The following is a 22,747-nucleotide window of genomic DNA, read 5'->3' on the forward strand; positions in this document are numbered from 1 at the left end:
GTTTTATACTGATAGTTGCAACACACATGAAAAGTACTCCATAAATACTTTCCAATCTACTGAAACCACTTTGCAATACATGTTTTTTCTTAACCAGGTGATCTGAATATCCAGGCTTTGGCAGAAGGAAACTGAGGCCCAGAGAGGAGTGGCTTACCTAAGACTACCTAACTGGTTAGTTACGAAGCCAGGTTTCAACCTCCTGATTTAATTCTTTTTTCCTGCAAATAGGTGTTTTACTGATAGTCGGAGGTTTCTAAATAATAGCAATGGGTTTGTGACTTTTTAAATTAAGAAAATTATGAAATAATTCATATTTCAAGAGGAGTAACAAAAGTTATACAAAATCATAAACACTCATGTGTCATCACTTTTGTGACACCCATGAAAAGGCCAAGGAAAATTCTGGGCCATTGTATGATAGTTTTTTTTCTTGTGGAAACATTTCCATACTCCATCCCCTGCAATTCTTTTCTGTACCCTCCCCCCATTATCTGTGGTAGACATAGCTATTTGGGTACAGAGCTTTTTTCCACTAAGTTTAGATGCAGCCTAAGAATCCTTCTTAACCCGGTTATCCATAAAACCAATACCAATCAGCCAGATTTGACACTTAAGAGTAAACTTAAGTTCTCTTCCAGCCTCACAGAAGGCTGTATATTTCACACACATTTGAGAGAAGGGGTACATGAAAGCCAAGGTTTTGACCACAAGCAGAGCCGCAGACATAGCCAAACCTTGCAGGATGGCTTTTGCCAGCAAGTGTGCCAAGGCTCATATCACTGGCTGCCTGTCTTGGAGGAGGTCACCAACCTTACAGGCTATCCACTTTTGACTCAGATAACTTCAATATCATGAAATGTTGCTTCTTATGGCCTGCATCTATCTTCCAGAAACATCTTCTCAGTAGCTATACAGAATAAGTCTATGGTAATCTCAGATGGGTATGTGAGAGGGGGTACCGAGGACTTTGGTTGTGAGGAGCTGTGAGGTTAAGATGCGCGTGGAGACTAGTTGGTCCTGTTCTTCTGCAGAAGGCATATAGGACCTAAAGAGACAAGCCAGGGACATGGAGCAGTGCTCAGCTCTGGAAGCAGCAGGTAGTGAGTGCTTGCAGAACATTTTCAATGCTACCTCATTAGCCAGAAGTTACTTCCCAGAGGCTCAACCCAATGCAGCACAGCCCTGGAAGCCATACTGGTGATGTCAGAGCTGGGGGGGTCATAGCCTGTGGGAAGGGTGACAAATACTATAAAGCCCTTCCAGTGGGCAAGTGGGGGAGGGGTAGAAGGCTGGTAAATTGGTCTGGTTTCATCACCAGCTGAGCATGTAGCACCCAGGGTTGCATGTTAGGATCCTGGACTTTTGCCCAGGCTCTTTAGTCCCCTGGACACATCTCTGGCTAGCCATGGTTTCCTCATCTATAAAATACAGGGTTTGAGCTACAAATACTCAAGAACCATTCCATCTCGAAGTTTCCAAGACCTAGCTTCTGTCTGGATTTCTTAGTGAGCTTCTCACTCCATGACAGTCTTTTCAAGATGCAGTTCAACAGAAGAAACTTTTCCTTTGAAATGCCTGATGTTGCTGTTGGCTGGGGATCTACGTGGTCCACTTCTTTTCCCCAGCATCTCTTACCTGGGCTCCTTTGGGTTTCCTGCACAGGGCTGGATGAATCTAGACCATCAGGATTCGGGAAGAAACTTCTTTCCAAATGGGCAGCGTCTGTGGTCCTCAGCTCCAGGTGCTGTGATTTCTCCTAAACTCAAACTTCCTCACCTCCCCCAGCCTCTAGCCCATCCTCTTGCTGACTTTCTGTAAACTCATCAATGTGCATCCCCTAAACCTATTCCGGTCAAGTCTGCCGGTTAGGGAAGGGCACTACGGAGGAGGAGTAGGGTCAGATGCCCCTTCTGCAGCACTCCCTGGCTCTCTGGCTTTCCTGCCAAAAGATGACTCCCTAAGCCCTCAGGGGAAGGTGAGTGCCGGCTACCATGGTTCCCAGCTGGGAGGACCAGGCAGCTTTCCTTCAAAGGGCAGAGCTGGGATGTCTAGTAGCCTCCCTGCTGTCTCCAGGCATCACCTCTTCTCATTAGAATTCTAGCTCTAGCATTTGCCTTTAAAGCAATTATCTAAGTGTTGTCTCCTCTGGGGGCCAATTTGCCTTGCAACCTCAATAAGCTCCTTTAATTCCCCGTCCAGGCGGGGTGCAGACTAGGGAGCAGTTTTGCCATCAGCGTCTCCATGGAAATTTTTGCACAGCCTATGCTAGATCTTGTCTTTCTGGTTCTATGGAAATTTTCAGATCTTTCCTCCTAACTCTTGCCGACTGGGGCTGGGAGGGCTCTGTAGGACCCTCTCACAGCAAGAAGGGCATGACCTAACCCCTGTGTCAAGAAAGAACTCTGAGGTCTATATATTATGAAAGCAGGCCCTCCCAAGACCCATGAGGCCATGTGGTTTGGTGGGCTGGAGTTTGGGGAGGGGGCCCAATCCAAACATGCTTTGTTTGGCTAGTATGATGGGTCATCAATCCCAGACTGACGTACCACTCCACCCCCAAATACACACTGAGAGGTGGAGTGTGAGCCCTGCTCAGGATGAGAAGCAGAACCTCACACTGAGGAAATTAGCTACACCTGAGTAGACAGACTCCCCCGCTGACGTCAAAGGTCCCCGTCCCACTGCACCAGGTGTTTCGGAACTGCTGAAGAGGGGTCCTGCTTAGGGAAGTGCTTTGGAGGCAGGAGAGGGTAGGAGCATCCAGGAGGCCCCTGCATTCCAGGGAGAGGCCGAGTGTGCAAGAGCAGGTGGTTCCCAGCACAGGGGCCTTCCTGGGTGTGCTGGCTCAGGGCCTTGGCATCCTCTGGGCAATGCAAGCCTTCACCTTTTCTTTGTTCCCCGTCACTTAGTCTCTTGGCTCAGGCCCTGATGCTCGCCCCTTGCCATCTTTCTCTGGCCTCTTCTAAGGGCTCCTGAACTTCTTGTAGTGAGCTCACTCCGGCTCCCTGAGCATCCACCCACCCAAACAACAGATGGATGCCACTTGGGAAGAATATGGAACCAAGTTGAAAAGAAAAGAAATGATGTCCCCTGGAGAAGCCATCTAGGAAGCTCATCATGAGTCCTGAGCTGAAAGGAACCATAGCTCCTAGGAGCATAGTGTCTGTCACACACATTGGCATGTGAGACCCAGGGCAGGGTAATCCAGTGCTTCCCAGGCAGCAAAAAGCTGAGATGGAATCTTGTGCCCTGTGGGTTGTACCAAAGTCTGGAACCCAGGTATTGAGGACTATCTAAGAGATCAGTTTGTGCAAGAGACTCTGTCCTTGAAGGCTCAGTCAGCCAGAATTCACTTCAGAATGATGTTTTCTTCACAATGCTACGTTTCTGACCTTGTGGAGGGAGCATAATGAAATGAATTCCCAGAGTTAACTTGGAGCAGTCAGATTTCTCCAGGGGAAGGGGTCAAGGTCCTGTGGAGAGAACCAATCCCGAGCTTGTAAAATGCAAGCAAATTGCTGCTTCCTTGGGCTCCAGCAGCCCCTGTAGCTGTAGCAGGGAACTGGGGGCTCTTAGTTACCAATGCGCAAAGGGTTAAAAAGGACTTGTCATTCTCCCACCCCCTCCTTGGGGCCTTAGAATTTCTAGTTCCACAAGAGGTAGAAGGGGTCCCTACGGGTCCTTCTATCTGCTCTGAATGGCTAGAGGCGAGAAAAACCAGGCAAGTCAAAAAAAATCTCACATAAAATGTGAATACCTTTAAAGCTGCCAAGTGAGACTGCTGTTTATTGAGTAGAAATCATACCCACACTGAAACTTTCATTCCCCACCTGGTTTTATGTGATAGCTGTCCCCAGGCCCTCACAACCTTTAGGGCCTAAGAGAACAAAGCTGAGACTCACACAGGGACCGTGAACAAACTGGGGCACATCCGTTTGATGCAGCCACAGACACAGGCCAGGAAGACCAAGTGACGGTCAGAGCTTAGAGGATGGACAGGAAGAAGAACCCCCGCAGAGGGGAGAGGGTCAGGGAGGAGCAGGTCAAGGAGAAGGGTCAGCTGAGTGACACTGGTCCTCCAGTTTGTGTCTACACAAGCAGCCATGCTGAGCATTTTGGTAAAACGGACCAAACGGCTAACTGGTCAAGCTCTAGGAAAAGCCGTAAAGACAATAATGGTACATTTTGAACTTTTGTCCCCATGAGTTTTCATCACCTTAGTGATTTTCCACCTTATTCCTTGGCAGGAGCTCAGGGCCACAGAATCACAGAAATTTGGAGTTGGAGGAGAGAACCCGCAGTGGTCATTTGGTCTAACTCCACCCAAAGCAAATGTCCCCTGCAGGCCTTCAGCCCTGCAATGCCAAGTAGGGGACTGAGAGTCTCACAGGACACTTGTGCTCAGGCCATTGCTATGATGCACCCCTCTCCACAGATTCAGTGGGCCTGCTCACCACTCCCACCTCTGTGCCCCCCGAGCTCTGGGGGGACGTCTAGCTGTCTTATTCCACACATGTTTCCTCTTACTGCACACAGCCATGACCTCAGCCAAGTCTTCTTTTTAAGCCAAATACAACCAGCTTCACAGTCATTCTGGTGGGACAATGTGCTCCAGACCCTCCTTCACCCAGCTTGGCCTTATCTCAGGATGCCCTTTTCTTTTTTCTTCCCAAAGACTATCTCAAAATATGCTGCTCATGTTTCTTTGTGCTCTCCCCTCCCTTTTCATCGAACCTATTCTCAGAAATGGCTCCTGCGACCTAAGATGCAAATGATTGATCATGCTTACTCTGTTACCCTCCCAGGGCTGTTTGCGTTTTAACAGGTTCAAAGCCTTAAATCAAAGGGATGGCTGGAAATGCTTTGGTAGCAGGTAATGGGAACACAGGGGACAGGAAAAGAGGCACAGTTACTTTCCTGGAACCCTTAAAATCACGCCTGATACATTTCCTAAACAAAAGACCAACCCGACCAGGTAATTTCCTCAAGATGAAGATTAGTGCTGTGGACGTAAGCAGGCTCAGCCTCATCTTTATCTCCGGTGAGACTCTTCACCTGGTCATGCAAATCCCCATAAAATAAATTTCTCAAAGGCAAGGACTGGTTCGGTTACTGTCAAGCCTGGGACTTAGTAACCTATTAATATTTCTTTAGACAGTGTTTCCTCAGTCAGTGAGTGAATGAGGTCAGGCAGAAGACAGAGTTCCTCAGGTCACAAACACCATTGGCAGATGATTCTGGGCAATCAGCACAGGGGCCCATTTGGGATGGAAGAAGGGGAATGGGCCTAAGTTTAGGGCTACAAGTTACCAGAAGGTAACTCTGATTTGGGGAGCAAAAGGAGACAGATAAAAACAAAAGACTAATATGAACATACATGGGGTTTCATTTTAGCTCAAATCCCAAAGATTTTTCTAAAACAAAGACTATATATCTATATCTATTTCCCAAATTATATTTATCAGTTGAATCTAAGGAAGAAAGTTTAGTGTTGGGAAATGAATCAGTGACTGAAATTTCAAGTGGAAGAAATATGTCAAAGCAGGGCAAAATTATGCATGGTAAAAATTGGAAGAAGATAAGTAACTTGGACCAGGGTTCAAGGAAGCCTAACATATGGATATTGGAGTCCCTGAAAGAGAATACAGAGGAGATGGGGGGAAAGCAGTAATCAAATAAATGCTAGAAGAAAGCTGGCTGAGCTGAAGAAAGGCTGGGGTTTGCAGAGGGAAAGGCAGGACAGATGAGAGGAGACACACTCCCCACTGTAGCTTCCCAAAATTTCTGAACTTCAAAGATGAAGAGATTGTGGTCCCCTAGAAGGAAGGAAGGGGCTATTCACAAAAGAAAAAGAATGAGATTGGCCTCAGGTTTCTCATTTTAACACTTGAGAGAAAATGAAAGAACATGTATAGACATCCGAGGGGCAGGGCTGTACCCTAGGGGCTCAGTGTCCAGTCAAAATGCTGTTCTCCTATCAGGGGAAAGAAACTGTGTGGACACAGAGTCCAGGAATATGCTACCTTATTTTCTCTTATATTATTTGAAGAATATACTCAAGGAAGGGTTCTCAACAAGGAATAAACAAACCAGAATAGAGGTTGTAAGACAGGGGAAGATGGAAAACAGAAGAAAGAATGATAAAAGGTAACACCCCAGGACTCATAGTAAACCCCATAGGAAAATAATAGAACTACCAGGAATGAGTGGTATAGGATTCTTTGCAAAAAGAAAAGGCATATTGCAAGGGGAAAACTAAAAAGGATAAATGATCTCAGCGAAATGTAGGGTGGGAGATGATGGGAGAAGTCCGGTGTTCAGAGGTCTGGGGCACTGGGGGTGGATCCTGAAGCAATTATAAATTCCTCAGGGTGGGAAAGGAGCATCGGAGAAGCAGGGAGTCCAGCTAGGGTAAGCCCTCTGGTATTTTGCTCACATGATAATATAGAAACAGGGTTTTGAACGTGAGTGTTGGGAAAGGGGCAGTAATCACCAGTTTGGGGAAACCTGAATGACCAGAACTTCTTATTTAGACACTTTCAGTCCCCTGCTTGTCCCTGTTTTGATTTGAAAACTCCAGCAGTGTGGCCAGAGGTCCCCATCAGCCACTGGCTCTGAGCCTAGGGTGCCTTCATCTCCAGCACATGTCCCCTACTCCATGTCTGCCCAGGAGCCACACAGCAGTTTTAATTCTACAGCATCTATTTTTTAGTGAAACAGTCCAGGAAGATCACCGTTTAGTCACCTTTCCAAAAGACTTAATATTTTTGTTGTACACCAACAACATGTAAAACATGCTTCTTCCTTCTAACTCTGCAATCTCATCCCTGACTTCCTTGAACGAGGCCATTATGAGGACAATTGTGAGGACTTGGACAGAGAGAGAAGATCAGCCACAGGGACGGGGAATGACAGGTGTGTCTGATTCCATACAGGTGCAAGAAGAGGCAAAGAAGGAAGCACTGAGCTGCTTGACCCAGAGTTGAGAACAGAAGGTCCGGGCAGAGCATCTCTGCCCGGAGCTGGCTAGTCACCGCTGGGAGACTTCTCTTCTTCACTGCTTTTCATTGTCAGGTAGTAGATGCGGTTGGCCTCCGGGTAGGTGACCTTGCTGAGCGGGAGCTTGTAGATGGCTGGGTTGTTGGTCGTCAGGAGCAGGAAGATGAGGGTGGAGATACAGAAGGCCCAGGTGCCTGGTGGCACAGCCACCTGGAAATAAAAGCATCGGGGTCTGAAGAATGATTCTAGGCTCCTGTGTTGGGCTAGAGACACTGGGAGAGAAGGATGTGGTAGGGGTTGAGGATGGGGATCCTTCTCTAGGGAAGGCACTGCTGTTCCTGAATTCAGTGTCTGAGGAGTGGGTCAAGGAATTTGAGGTGGTCCCTTTGGGCAAAATCAGAATCACTTAATACTCGAGCTAAAAATTGGTCTTGACATAGATTCCTACATCATCTCTATAGTGCCATCTGTCCTTCTCTGTTATTTTCTCTTTCAACACACACACACACACACACACACACACACACTCTTCCTAGAGGTACATGCACAAATTCTTCTCTGGATAAACCCTAGCGAAGCCTTGATCGAAGCACTAAGTACCAGATACCATAATCCACTCAGGACCTTGCACAAGAACCCAAGCATCCGGAAGCTCTGATAGGGCAGGAACACTTTAGGATGGTGCTTGAGAGAGTCCAAACTTACCACCGCCATCATGTTAGAAAGGGCTGCTCCCATGTATGCAGAAAACAGAGCTGTGGAGTTACAAGGACCATTAGTCAGCTTCCCAGAGCCTGCCCCCTCCCCCTCCAGCCACTGCCCTGGCAGAGCCCAGACCAAGAGCAGGGCTCCTGTGTTCTTTCCTGCAGCCTTGGTGTCTGCACTGTGCCTTGACATGGGGCATGTCTGTTTGACATCTTTGCAGTTATCTCCCACCTGACGGTGCATTCTCTGAGGGAAGACATTAAAGTCTTACATTCTTTTATTCCCTCCCCATGTCCATGATGGACTTGCATGGAGCCAGGGGACAATAAACATCTTGTTCCTATTGATCTGGGGGATGAGCTAGTTCAGGCACATAACAAGGGAGCTAGGAATAGGAATAGAGAATTGACTTTGTTGTCACTTTCTCGAATACCCACCACAGACAAGTGCCAGCAGGTGGGTCTGCCAGGTGAGGGCGTAGAACATGCCCCCGATGGCGATGCAGGAGAGGACGCAGTTGTAGCTCCAGAGGCCCATGTAGATTGTCTCGAAGGGCGTGGCCACCGTCAGGGCTGTGGAATGAGATGTGGTATTTCTGAGTGATTCTGGACCACCGAGGATAGTGCCAGGTCTCAGGTTCCTTTCTGGTTTTTCACCCTATACCTACAACCCTGTCTATCAAAGGAGCATCTGCAGATGGCATCGGGTCTCAGGAAATTGGCAATGGCAAGAAAGCAGTGGTTTCCAAACAGTTTTCCAAAGGCAGGGTTTTCACACAGAGGTGTGACTACTGCTGGACTGACGGGCAGCGGAAGTGGGAGTCCAGCCTACCCACTTCTCTTTAGCCAGAGAAGCTGCATTTTTAGCAAGAGCAATTTGATTTTTAAAATTTCCATGTCCAATGGCTGAAAATTATGAGTCTACAACTATAGGCACATGTAGATGGAGGCGAGTCATATCCACAGGGGTAGGATGCAAACAACAGGTGAGTCTGGGTAAGGACTCAGTGGGCACCTCTGGTATTATTTATTTTTGTGATTTTTTTGATGAGTGTGAGAGTATTTCCAATTAAAAATGTTTAAAGTGGCTGCTTCCAAACGTCTTTGAATATCGAATAGTATTGGAATAAGTAAAAAACAGGCTTCTACTCCCAACGTTCCCTTCCTCATTTCTGGCTCTTGTGGTACAGAGCATATCCGTCTATAAAAGTATATGTACATAAGTGGAGGAAGGTGAAATCGCACTTGTGAAATGCTGATCCAATTTTGGGAAAACTTTTCCTTTTTAGCTTACGCAAAACTCCAAAATGCTGGCCGTTTGTCCAGCTTGGGCTTTCCTGCGCCCCTCCCCCACAGGCAGCTGCCATCCCCCCTACATTGCAATCTGCTCCCTTTAGAGACTCAGAAAAAAGGAAAACTAAATTCCTACCCCTGACAGTGTTTGAAACTCCAGTGAAGAGAGTACGTCTAGAATATTTGCTGTGTTATGGGGAGAACGGACCCTACACCAATTATTCTGAGGATCCGAGCAGGGGCGGTGCTTTACCTGCTAACATCCCCACAATGGACCCGATGGCTGCGTGTAAGCAGATGAGCGGGGAGGAGATGAACAGAGCCACCAGGATCATGCCGCCTGTCCAGGGGTTGTCACAGCCATACACCTGGCCAACCCCAGCGGGGATGGCTTGTAACAGCTGCAAAATCAACAGAACCCGAGTCACTGGAGCGTAAGTTGATAACGCAAAGACGGGGCCCGTGGGCCACTGCTGAGCCATTCCTGGAGGGGGCAATGAGGTGGAACGGGAGGATGACCGTGCCCTCCAGTGTGAGAACAGGGGAGGGCAAAAACTGGAACAAATAGCTCCCCACTCCACCACCTACCAGGCATCTGGCAACCTCATGCACCCAGGTGGGCAGGACCCAACATGGGGGCCAGGCACAGATGCTTCTGGGGAACACACAGCTTCTGCTTGGAGGGGACCAGAATGCAGGGCTTTCTCAGACTGCCTTTTGGGGTTTCAGGGCACTAGGGGATTTCCTTTCAACCTCCTGGAATCCTAGAAATATCTACAAATAGCTGAGATATCCTAGGTTATTTTGATGAGTGAGTTCACTAAGCTAGAGCCTCTGAACTTGACCGTTAGTCAGGTCTTTACCACCCCCACATGGCTGATACATCCTTTTAGGTGCTCTCTATTCTACCCCTGGAAAGGAGGAGAAGGCGTTTCCCCTGCTCTTCCACTTAGCAGAGTGATAAAGTACTGTTCTGGAACAGCTGAGGAACGGCACGCAGCCCCAACACCCCTGAGCCTTGAGAGTGATCTGGTGGTGGAGGGCTTGGGGATGACTGATTTGAGACTGAGGTTGAATAGTCCTTCTCTGGCCAGGCTGAATTGTCCATTTCTCTGCAGTCCTTTGAGGTCAAGGAGGAAAAGAGGGAGAGGGGTAGAGGAGGGTGAGCACTGGCCTAGGGATTCAGGACTCCAGCTTCCAGAGAGAACTCATTGTGTGACCATATGCGTGTCACTTCCTCATTCCAGGCTCTGGTGTCTTCCTCTGCGACATGAGGAGGCTGGCCTAGCAGAAGTCCTTTCATCTTTAAAATTCTGTAGCTCATTTCTCTGGGTCATAGGATTCTTAAAGGATAGGGTGTTTTATGACTGAGTATACAAAAGGTGCATAAAATATGTATTGATTAGCTTATAAACCTATGTTAGGAATGGCAGGTAGGCCCTACCTAGTATTATATATTGGTTCCAGAATATACTTTGTATCAGACCAGGGAACTCAGCTTACATGTGGAACAGGCTAGAAGTCTACTCAACAACAAAGATCCCAATGACCTGCCAATGTCTAGGGGATGCGGAGTGCTGAGGGGAACACAGTTGTAAGCTCAAGCAATCAAGAATGAGAGGAATGAGGGAACAAGGGGCCTTGGAATAGAGCCATATGCAGATGAATGAATGAAGCTCCTCTGCCAGGGTCCATATTTTAGCCTGGTGAACTGTGCAGTCTTCCCCTAACCCTGCTCTCCAGGCCCAGTTGACACCCTGGGGTGAAGCGCAGTCAGGTGTGTGGTGGAAATTTACCGAGCACCTGGTCTTCTTCATACTCCTTATAATTCTCACGAACAACAACAAGCTGATTAAACAAAACGAAGTCTTTCCCCTGCAATGCTTTAGAGAAACAGGGAAGTGGCATGGATTCTTCAAAATTCAGATCTGGCGGATGTGGGAGAGAAGGATGCTGTTTGTTAGAGTGGTGGGCTGCCGCGGAGTTGGAGGGCGAGCTTGGGCCTCAGGGTATCCCGATTTGGTCCACCTGCTTTCTCATTGTTTATTTTGAGGAGGAGTAAGAGGGTCCTCTTCTCTGTGACCACATCACACAGGTCCCCTCAGCACTGACTGGGTTGTCCGGCCTCCCAGTGTGGAGTGGGCCTTTCTCTCTGGTCAAGCCACATGTTCCTATGGTGGGTGCTTAAATAGTGACTCTTGGATGTGGGCCAGGGACAATGGGTCCATGTTCCCAAAGCCCAGAGGATGGGTGACAGTGTACTCTCAGCAACTGTACATTTGTGATGGTAGGATATCAAGCAGAGTTTCTCAACTTGGGTCCTATAGACATTTTGGACTAGAATTCTTTGCTGAGGGTGGTAAGAAGCAGTCTTGTGCATGATAGGATGTTGAGCAGGGTACACAGCTCCCACCTGCTGTATTTCAGAAGCACTTCTCTGGTCTTGACAAAAAAGGTTTCTTCAGACCTTGCCTAATGTCCCCAAGGAGCAAAAATCACCTTTGCTTGAGAATCATTAATACAGAGTATATGTGAAAATTTAACCATTGTCTTCTACTGGTAACACCTGTAACATCCTAATTTTAAACATTTGTTTTAGTCTCTTACTCTTTTATCTATCTTATCTAATATTTTTTTCACACAATCACACCATCTTGCACTGTCAATGTAGCCCTTATTTGTTCACTTGTGTTATCTCTTCCCCTCTGTAGAATGTAAGTTTCAGGAGGGTAGGGCTGTTGCTTTCTTCCTTGTGTATACCCAATATCTGGAAAATTGCCTAGCACATCTCAGATGCTCAATATGTTCTGTTGAATGGGTGTCTGGATGTGGCAGCCACACTTTCTGGACTGCCAAGGACAGTGTCTGGTGAAGCTGAAGCTGAGCAGCTGGAGAAGGTACAGGCTGGGAAGCAAGGGGATCTGCCATGGAATTGAGGGGCTTCAACTCATCGCCATTGGGAAACTCACCAAGGGCATTTCAATCTCTGACCAGGTGATATTGGGTACCGAGGACACAGGCTCTACCAGCGTCATGGGGAAGAAGAGGTTGTAGTGGCCTGTGGCTGCCAGGTACAGAGTCACAGCGATGTTGAAGGGCAACGTGAAAACTGGCAGGTCCCACTTGCTGAAGACGGTGCTCAGGGCACTGGAGATAACTGGGCTGAAGGTGGAAGAGACAGAGGGCCCATCACTGTGAGTACGCTTACGTTGACACTATCCCTTCTGCTCTGGCCACTGTGCCCTCTGCCCTCCCCTCTCCTGTTATAGTCATTCCTGATTCCCTCAAGATTCTAGTGGTCCATTGCTTTGGGATTGGAAATGAGATGTTCAACTTAAATTTACAGCCATGAGAAACAAAATTTGAAAATATTGAAACATTTTAAATAGAATACATTATAAATGATTTAAGCATTTCCTTGTTTCTTAAATGGAGAAAATGAAACCAATACATTCTAAAAAAAAAAAAAATGCAATTCTTGGTTTTCAACAATCAGCATGGATAATAGCTATTGTCCTGGGCTGTGATAGCATTTTAGGAGTCTGACCTAGGAGGAGGCTGGTATGGTGTGTGGGTCCTATGGAGGCCCGGACTCAGCAAGAATACTAAGAGCTACTCTGAGAACTGCCAGGTGAAGTGGAACCTTCAGCTGTTTGTACCTTCTGTCTTCTTGGCCTCTTCCTTGGAAAGAGCATGGATTTTGGAGGCAGATGGAGCCGGATACAAATCCTCATTACTATGCTTACAGGTCAAATGAGCAACGTTAGGTAATGAACCTCTCTTCACTTCCATTTCTTCTGGAAGGGACCAGCCACCCTAGATACCTAACATGCAATCACATGATCTGCCTGCAGTCTACCCTCAATTCATGACCATGAATCTCAAGGGGGTCTACCTTACCCTGCCGCACCTCCCCTGCACACAAACTCTTCAACACACTAAGGACTATTTCACATTTTCAGCTTTCCCTCAAATCTTTACTATCTGCTTCCCTTTTACTTTCAGCCAACCACCGGGTCTTACTCCTTTTAAAAAAAATACAAATGACAAAATGAGAAATGCTTCATTTTTCCGACCAAAAAACCCCAAACCAAACCAAAACCAAACCTCACACCCACATATTCTGCCTCTTTCCTTTGATGGAAGGGTCTTCTCCTTCATCACTCCAGTCCCAACTGCTCTCATCTCTCTGTGGCTCATTATAGCAGACCCGGGATGTGCTCCCTCATCCATTCTAGCTCTGCTTTGCAAGCAGAGGCGTTTGTTTAAATATAAATTATATCCGTCAATCCTCTGCTTAAAACCCTTTGACTGTGTCCTGTGTTTTACTACAGTTGTAATAAAAATCATAAGACTTCTTGGCTCTCCAGGGAGCAGGGGGCCAGCCCTCATCATCTCCTCTCTGCTCTCACCTCCTGCACCTCCTCCAGCACTCCCGGGGCCTTGGCCCACTGGTCTCGTCTCTACTTCTTGAACACATCACACTTCCCCGGTTTGGGTTGTCTACCTGGGACAACCCTTTCTCTAGATCTTTGAATGTCCCATCTACAAAGTGGCCTTCCCTGACCACCCATGGCCAGAATCACTCTTGGTTCCATTGACTCTATTTTGGTTTCCAAACCACATACTGCGTTTTTTGAAATGACCTCCTTTTATTAATTAGCTTATGAGTTCATTTCTTTCTTTGTGAACAGAGCTCTTTACCTTTCCTTACTATCCTCAGCTTCTAGAATATCCCTGCACTCAACCAATCGTCAAATCAATACAAATATTTGTTTACTGAATGAATCCGGGACATGGCATTACCAATACCCACCCTACTTAGATAAATTTGAAAGACCACATGAATGGATTATGAAGTAGAGTTAATGAAGCACAATGCTCTGCCCAGGGTAGAGTATCAATGTAGTTTTTCTTTTAAATTGGGAAGTGGGGGACACTGAAGTCTAACTGCCACCTAGTGCCACCTGGCTGAGGGGCTTAATCTATATAGTTATAAAGCACACTTATGCAAATGAGGACAAGTTCTGCTCCTCACAGGGGGTGAGCATTAAAGGAATCCCCACAGAAATGACTGCCTTATCTTTTTGTCCCAACAGATTCAGAAAGAAATCCGAAGAAGAAAAATAAATTGCCCAGAATGGTTAATGTAGTAATTTATTTGCAAGCACTACTAAAAAGTAATGAAACAGTACTTAAGCTAACTGAAATTAACTGGTTTTAGGAACTCCAGACTTTAAAACCAAAGAAAGAATTTATTTCTTAGAGATGTTAAAAATAAGTCACCATGTCTGATTTATCACTGAGAACAGGAATAAATCACCATGTGTGAGTGGAGTGGAGGCCAGGGTAGAATGCACACAGGAAGTCAGGGGTGGAGGTCAAGGGTTCACCGTGACAGCAGGCACACTACTGAGACCCTCTGGGCCCTCTGCCCACCTGCTGTAAATTCAGATGAGCTAAGAGTCATGTGTGTGAGTGACAGGCACATACCCTGCACTCGATGAATTTTTTTCCAAACCCCCTTCCACCTTGAAGAAGACACAAGTGATACTTCTAATTCAAATATTCCAGTTTACAGAGGGACATTTTGTCCCAAGAAAGCCTTCTGTTTCTATCACAAGTGAATTTTCAGCTTTTGGGTCTAGGGTAGGCTACATAATAGATGATTGCCACGCAGCCTGGAGTCTGATATGCCCACTCTAGACTCAGAAAGCAAGCATCACAGACCTTCATAGAGCATGACCTGGGGCAGGCTACTTGACCTTTGCATGCCTTGGTCTTCCCTTCTGTCAGCTGGGACACACACACACCCATCTTGCTCAGCACTGTGCCTGGCATTTAGGAGCTACTCAAAGTTAGCCTTTATTATGAAGCCTGTCACTCAAGGAAGCTTATCAACACATTTCTATGCTGTCCCCTTGTGTTGCTCCTGAGCTCCTGAGCTTTCATGGTGTCTTGCTACACAAATTAGCCTGTTCCTGAAGACACTGAGTGCCATGGCAGTGGACGGCCTGTCCTTGTCCAGTGAAAGGCACAGGCATCTTGGGGCCCCACGGATCTGTATGCAGAAAGAAGGAGGCGCCTCACCAGGCCATGGCTGTGAAGGTCACAGGGAATAGAAGCCACCAGTAGTAGTCCAACTTCTCAGAGAACACGGCCACCAGCAGTCCCACCAGCGTCCCATTGTAGCCATGCAGTCCTGCAGCAATGGCTGATCTGGGGGTGAAACAGTAAGTTGGAGTTGAAATTTGGTGGGGCCTGTTGGCTCTTTTCCCCCAGAATTCTAAGGTAACTTAGATGATAACTTTACTAATGATATATTAAAAAGTCAGCTTGATCAATGAATACTGGGCAGTTGGGTAGTTCCAGCACTTTTCCTTTGCTCTTTTGGGGGCATCTCATACTGCCAGGTACAGAAGGAAATCTATTAGACGTCTGAGGTGTGACGCAGAGAAAGTGTGTGTGTGTGTGTGTTGCAAGGGAGAAGGGCCAGAGAGAGGGCGGAGGAATGAAGGGAGGCAGATGGAGACATAGTCTCTGCGGCTGAGCTTTGGGGGCTTTCCCTGTGTGTCTGCAGGGAGGGGAGGTGCTGAATCATCTTACCCACAAGCACCCCCACCCAGGTCTGTGTTGGAGGATGGGGGCAGAGTTGTGTAGAACCAAGCTTAGTCCATTGTCTCTGTTTCAGAGAAGTTTGCTGTACTAAACCTCTCTCCCTGATCCTGAGTGACATTGCCCTTGACCTCTGCAATAGCTCTGCTGGGAGAGGAGAGCAGGAAAGGGGGGGTGGGGGGAAGGGTCTGGACAAATCCTATACAAGGTCCCTGCCAGACAATGAGCCTTATGCCTGGGGTCTGTCCTCTGGCACTTGGCTGTAAGTTCCCTGAGGGCAAGGGCCTGTCTGTGTTCACTGGTATACCTATGTCAGCAGCCTGTGGTATACAGTAGTCACCCAACCAGCATTTGTTGAATGAATATGTGTGAGTACTAATCCTAATCACATTTTGGCTACTCTTGTGTGGCTCCTGGCTCCCTGAGATGAAGGGGGGAATTCTGAGAGGAGGGCCCAGCGGGGGGGCCATGACTTAGGACTGAAGTCAGGAGGAGCTTCCCCCTTCATAGTAGCCAAGAGATCTTGAACTAGACTATGGGAGAGTGCGTGAGGCATGGGGGCGTGGCAGGAGAGTCACTTCGACAGGGTCCTGCCGGGAGAGCTGTGGACACAAGTGCCTTGTACTGGACACAGGACCAGCTGGGTCTTTAGCTACTCCTGAGGCCAGGCAGTTTCTGGGCAGCTGGAGACATACCAGGGGCTGGGAGGGCACGAGGGCAGCAGCAGAGACATCTGGGGCCCCCTCAGGAGCAGAACCCTTGTTTGGGGGAAATCTTTCTCTGTAGTGTGCTTCTGTTTTCTCCATCTTTTCCAGTTGTGTTTCTTGTTAGAATGGAGTCCTCTTTGTGTCGATACTAGCTGCTTTAGGAAATTTGTGGAAAGCTGGCTGGCCCCTTTTGTGTACGGGGGGATCCTGCAGTCCCAGGGGCTGAGTGTGGCCAGGGTAGCAGGAGTCAAGGTGAGAGAGTCCAGGGGAGACAAAATTGGAGGGACATCTCAAGCCTGCTTCGACAGCTGCTTCCTGTGGACCATCCCTTTCCAGAACTCCTGCTCTCTTTAGCCGAAAGTGCTGGCTTCTGGGTTTAGTTATCAAAAGGAAATCCGTTGCCTTACATCCCCACCCTGACCATTGGGGATATAAAATTAGGTTCTATCCCAATGCCAAAAAGGTCCTCACCAAGTCCAAATTCCATCAGGCCACACTGACGTCAGTGTGTTGACCTGAGTTCTTATTCACAAAGTGTACCTCAGACCAGTGCGGATGGAGGAGGGAGGCAGTGGGGTGTTGAGGGGTAGTGGGGTAAGGTTATGGCTAGGACACACAGCTAGCTGTGTCAGTGGCTCATTGGGGACAGTGATGGAGTCTTTGGAAGGAGATAGGCAGGTGTATTGTGAAGGGGGCCTGGAGCTTTGGAATTATGGGGTAAAACATGGTGATTACCTGTCAGCAAGCAAGGAAGCTTGAGCTTTTCTTAGGTGCTGTGGTATCATATGGAATATTGGAAATGACCTTGCTGTCCTGAATACTCCATGGAGAGAAGACTCAGAAAAAAAAAATCAAAGAACAATCTAATAAAATCTAATGCCTCCCTGGAGGAGGAGAGATTTGAAGGAATGGTAGGATTGGACAGGCAGAGGTATACTAGGTGTCAATCGTGGAAATCATGAGAGTGCTTAACTGAGGATAAGAGTGATTCGGAGGCCTGGGTAGCAAGGGGACCTCAAAGAAGGTTCTGGAAGCCAAGCTGAGGGCTTGGATTTTTATCTGAATTCTTAATTGGGTTGTCTGGGAGGACTCAGTGGGCCTGGTGTAAAACTGAAGTCTCTGATGCAACTCTGAATGGCTTGGCGAGTTTACCAGTATATATGGTCATGAGAAAAAGCAGAGCATGCGACTGTCAAACTAAGAAGTGACAGGTTTAAGAGCCACAGATACGACAGATGAGGATGATAGGAAAAGAGGGAGGTGCTGGCCTGAGGTCACAGTGAAGAAGGCAGAGGACTGGGTAGTGTTCAGCCCAGAGAAAGTTCTTGCAAACACTGGGGAAGCAGTGGGCAGGAGCTGATCCCTTCTGGGGGCCAGTTCTGTGCCAGCTGCCCATGAGCTGACAGGGAAGTGGGCATGAGGAATAGGGGCCCCTAGTTGAAGCAGACACAAAATCCTGGTGGGAGCCCACTGTCTCCTTACCCACCAGCCCTGCCCTCCAAAGAAGGCAGCCTCTCTTCCACTTGAACTCACATGGCTGCCCAGCTTGCCAGAGTGGGCCCTCTGGCCACCTTAGAGGTGCATGGGCAGCTCCTCATGGGGACAAGCTGACCCAAGCATTTGCCTCGGTGGTGTGTGGGAGGCCAGGTGGGCCTGGCTGCTCACGCTACTGCCACTGCTCTGTGTTTACCATGGCCATTTTGTCATTGCAGGTGCAATGACAGGGACAGCATGATTTCAAGCATGACATATCATATGTCCAAGCCCACGTCCTGTCACCCCTGCCTGTGGCACTTTAGGTGAGCACCTTTGTCTTTCAGGTCCCCTTACCCTGCAAAATATGAAACCTGCTGCCCTCACCATCTGCCCTGGTAAGCAGTGCTAAGAGCCTTGGGTGACAAGGCAGAGTGGTGCTTTATAATTTTTCTTTTCATCTTTATTTTATTTTTATGTGGTGCTGAGGATCAAACCCAGTGCCTCACACATGTGAAGCAAGCACTCTACCACTGAGCTACAACCCCAGCTCTTTTTAATTTTTTGAGAGAAAAAAATTGTTTTTCTTAGTCATACATGGCAGTAGATTCCTTTCTGATATAATCATACAAGCATGGAATATATCTTATTCTAATTAGGACCCCATTTTTGTGGATGGACACAATGGTGAGATTCACTGTGGTACAAAGAAAGACCTTTTATATTATGATCAAATTCTTCCCCCACCACATTCCAACAGAATTTAAGCCAACATTTCACAAAATAATATTTACCTTTATCACACATGGATTGCTCTAGTCAGATTAATTTTATTCTATTGGTCTTAATTTTAAAAATTGCTGTCAGTAATTAATTAATGATTCCATAAGCTCCAAATTGAAAAACATTAAGATATGGGATAATCCTGTATTCATGTCCTAAAGTTTCTCTGATGCCAGAAGCTTCTGGGTGGATTTTGTTAAAAATTCTCCTCCTGGATCCGTTGAATCAGAATAGCTTTGGGAGGGAGGGAGGGAGGAGGAGCTGAAACGGTTTTTTTGGTAATCATCCCAGGAGATTCTGATCAGGAAGGTTGGGGAACTGTTGGAGTAAAACGTAACAGAAGTCTGAAGAAATAGTCTAGTTCTACAAATGCTGGTTGCTGTTGTTACCTGGCTCTGCACCCACCTGCCCTGGCTCACGATAGCTGGCTCCTCCACGCCCCTCTCTGTTCTTCCTGCTGCCCCTATCTGTCCTGTTCCTCAGAGGCTCCCCCCCACCCCACCCTTCCCTTTTTCTCAACTTCTCTCCATACCCAACATGTCTACCTCAACAGTGCCTCCCAGTCTTCCCAGCAGGCAGAGATGTCTATCTTCTCTGAAATCTCTGGGGTGTATGGTCCTGTAGTATTCGGAGGCATCTGTTGCCTGTCAATCTTGTCTACTGATCACTAGATCATAGGCCCCATGAGGGAAGAACAGCTTACATGTCCCTCTACACCTTTCTCAGAGGGAGAGTTTCCAGAAAATTCCACAGTCAAATTGAGCCGAGTGCCATCCCTGCCTGTGAACTTCATTCTGTAGGAACCTCCAGTGTGTGAAGTTGGCCCTCAGGGGACTCGCCTGGCTGTACCCCACACATCTTTCTAAGAGACCTCTAGAGAGGGACTCACCTGTCCTGGTTTAAGGCGAGGGCAGTTAAGGTGGAGACCACTGTCCCCAGAGCCCCAGCAATGGTCCACCAGGGATTCTGGATCAGAAGCCCGATGAAGATGATGAGCCCACTGAGAGGGTTGTTGACGAACATCACCTGAGCGGCTCCCCTCAGGATCCAGTCTACGAACTGGAAGGCCAGGGGCTTATCTACAAGAGACAGACAGAGCCATCAGCAGGGTCTAGCCTGCACTGCCCCACTGGACCACTGGTTGGCATGGCAACCAAGGCATACAGGGATGCTTAAGCCAGATGTTTCTCCTAATTCAGCCTGGCCTAGGGTGGGCAGTGAAGGGGAAGGGTGCGGGTGACACCCACGACTGGATGGTTCCTTTTGCCATAAAGACTGAGGCACTGTCCTGAGACTAATTTAACAGAGTTCCAGCCATTGGCTTGGTTGGCAAGAAAACCCCAGGAGCACTCCAAGGAAAATTTATTGGTCCAAGGGAAGGGGTGGGAGGGAGGGAAACTCTTTTTGTGTAGTGCTGCATGACTCAGTTGAGGACTGGTATCTGAGTAGCAAAGAAAGTAGTCTGAAGAAAGGAAAGTGGGAAAAGAAATTGTTTTAGCCCAGCTGTGAAAATCATTATTGATTCAGGGTCCAGAGGAAGCCGGGTATAGAAGAGGGGAGACACAGTGTGCCTCCTTCCCCGATTTGGTTTCTAGGACAACCCATGCTGGTGGGGGGCAAGTGGGGACGGGGAGGGTGTGGTGTTTGGTGTAGCATTCAATTCAGGAAGAAGTAAAAGGAAAAAACCCTGGAACCTTGGGAAAGATGCTGCCTGTTTTTTTTGGCTCTTGGTAAGCAACGTAAAAAATAGCTGTGGAGCAAGTGAAGGAATGGCTATTCAAATGGTTTGTTTGGGAAAGAGTTTACATGTTGCCAATGTCATTGTCCTTTATTTGGATAACTTACAAAGGACTAAAGTCAGTGGAGGGCATTTCTTTCTGACCCTGGGAATGCAGCTCAGTATGGTATATGATGCGTATCTGGAGTGACTTGGGGCTGGAGCACCCCTCAACTGAGGGAGCCCTGGGATGGGGTGTGAGGGAGTAGCTTCCTCCTCTAAACCAGAGCAAGGGCTGTCTCTGGCCTGGCCCACGGCTCCTTCACTGGCGTCTGCTTACCTTTCAGCCAGTTCCTGTACTCCTCCATCTCCCCCGTGAGGTAGCTCACTGCTTGGAAGAGGCTGAAGCCTCCCCGGTCTGCAGAGCCCCTGTGGGACACCTTGCTCCCTTTCCTTTTGTTCCTTTCATTGGGTTTTTCAATTTTCACAATGTGGCTGTCTTCGTCAGATAATCGGAGACCCTTCCAAGAAAAGCCACAAGAAGACATCAGAATATACTCTTCTGAGAGTAGGGACATTTCAGGTTTTTTTTTTTTTTTTTTTGATAAAGGTAAAAGATCATGACACAAAGGGTGGGACACATGTTCATTGTCTAAAGCTGTCCCGAGTACTCCATGCAAGCCCACCCTTCCCGGGACTGCCACACATCCTTCATAAGAGGGTGTCTTAACATTTTGTACCAGGGATGCATTTTGGCAGTTTAGTGAAGCCTATGAACTTCTTTGCAGAAAAATGTTTGGAAATGTATAAAATAAAATAAGATTCCCAAGAAAACCAATTACATTGAAATGCAATTACCACAGTATTTTTAAAAAATTGTGGTCTGTATGTGTGCATCAGATCTATTGCCTATTACAATTTAAAATTCATGGTGAGTGACTATATGGGACTTCTTCATCCCAATCTTTGTATACAATCAGAAAAAAAAAAAAAAGATGGACAGTTCAAGTTGATGAAGATGTGGAGAAACTGGAACATGGGACACTCTTGGTGAGGATGTATGGTGGTCCAACTGCTTTGACAGGATTGGCAGTTCCTTAAAATGTTAAGCATAGAGTTACCTGATCCAGAAATTTCACTCTTAGCTTTATACCCAAGGTAAATGAGACCATTCGTCCACACCAAAACTTGTGCATGGATGTTCATAGCAACATTGTTTATAAAAATCAAAAAGTGGCAACAACCTAAATCTCCATCCACTGATGAGTGGATAGACAAACCGTGGTGTGTGCACACAGGGAAATATGGTTTGGACATAAAAGGGAATGAAGTCTTAATTTTTACTGTGTCATAGATGAACCTGAAAACATGCTAAATGAAAGAAGCCAGTCACAAAAGGCCACATATTGTATGGATTTATGTGAAATATCCAGAATAGGCCAAATCATAGGGACCAAAATTAGATTGGTGGTTGCTAGAGGTGGGGGTGGGGAAGGTGGGAAGAGAGTGATGCTAATGGACACGGGCTTTCTTTTTGAGACAAGGTAAATATTCTGGAAGTAGATTGTGATGATGTTTGCACAACTCTATAAATATCCTTAAAAGCACTTGAATATATGCTTGTAAAGGATAAATTTTATGGCATGTGAATTTTATCTCATTAGAAAGACTCAGTGTTGTGTCCCTCTCCACTGTCACAAGTTATCCAGTCCACCTCTTGCAGCTGTGTCCAGAGAGTGCCAGGGCCCACATTCTGGAAAAAGCCTTTATTCTGGAGACTTTCTCAGTGAGAAAATCTAAGGGGAAAGATTTTGGGGACAGATGGAAGCCTGGCGTGTGAGTGTGTGCATTGTCTGCTTGCACTTTACGGTCATGTTCCACAGATAGCCATGCTTTTATATCTAAGGCCAGGTAGGACTGATCATGGAGTCCATTGGGAGGCCCGGAAAGCAGCACCTTTCACTCCCCTCCCCTCAACTCCTCACCTGGAGAGCATCCTGAATTGGACATGGCTCACCTTTTCTTCAGGCATTTCCAGCAGGGGCAGGGCCGGGTGTGTATCCTGGGGGCTAGACGGCCAGGTAGGGCTGCTCGGCTCTGACTCGTAGAGTTTGTGTCTGCTGGAAAGAGGCTCTGGCAGGAGAGGGCTGTTGTGGTTGTCAGACATCTCCTTGAGGGGCAGCTGCTCATCTGTCATGCAGCTGGTGAGAGGGAAAGGGAAGATAGTGTTTGAGGATGGGTCCAGAGGGCTGGCCTGAGGCTGCACTGACAGCTCAGGAGGCATGAGGTCTGGGGGGACAGAGGGTGAACAGTGACACACGTGGGGTCTGCTGTTTCAGTAGCTTGTGCTGTCGGGGGGCTGGGGCCGTTTCTCTAGCCATGTGAGCTTTTCCTTTCAAAAATCTCCCCATACTTCTAGACCTGAAGAAACTCCATTTTTGCTGTAAAGACTT

At 47.4% G+C, this 22,747-nt stretch overlaps 1 protein-coding gene across 1 annotated transcript in view; it reads right to left on the bottom strand.

Moving 5' to 3' along the window:
- The window catches only part of Slc14a2 (solute carrier family 14 member 2), a 45,848-nt gene extending 23,357 nt beyond the window's left edge, over window positions 1-22,491 (bottom strand). Inside the window, exons 1-9 of the mRNA XM_076836747.2 lie at window positions 22,312-22,491; window positions 20,635-20,815; window positions 19,467-19,656; window positions 15,090-15,218; window positions 11,969-12,161; window positions 9,253-9,400; window positions 8,145-8,279; window positions 7,708-7,757; window positions 7,038-7,212 (exon numbers count right to left, since the gene is read on the bottom strand). Of these exons, the coding sequence (XP_076692862.2) occupies window positions 7,038-7,212; window positions 7,708-7,757; window positions 8,145-8,279; window positions 9,253-9,400; window positions 11,969-12,161; window positions 15,090-15,218; window positions 19,467-19,656; window positions 20,635-20,815; window positions 22,312-22,491 (1,381 nt within the window). The remainder of the gene's footprint in view (window positions 1-7,037; window positions 7,213-7,707; window positions 7,758-8,144; window positions 8,280-9,252; window positions 9,401-11,968; window positions 12,162-15,089; window positions 15,219-19,466; window positions 19,657-20,634; window positions 20,816-22,311) is intronic.
- Window positions 22,492-22,747: the final 256 nt, after the last annotated feature.

The sequence above is a fragment of the Callospermophilus lateralis genome, chromosome 17 (assembly GCF_048772815.1).
Source record: "Callospermophilus lateralis isolate mCalLat2 chromosome 17, mCalLat2.hap1, whole genome shotgun sequence".
Taxonomy (NCBI): Eukaryota; Metazoa; Chordata; class Mammalia; order Rodentia; family Sciuridae; genus Callospermophilus; species Callospermophilus lateralis.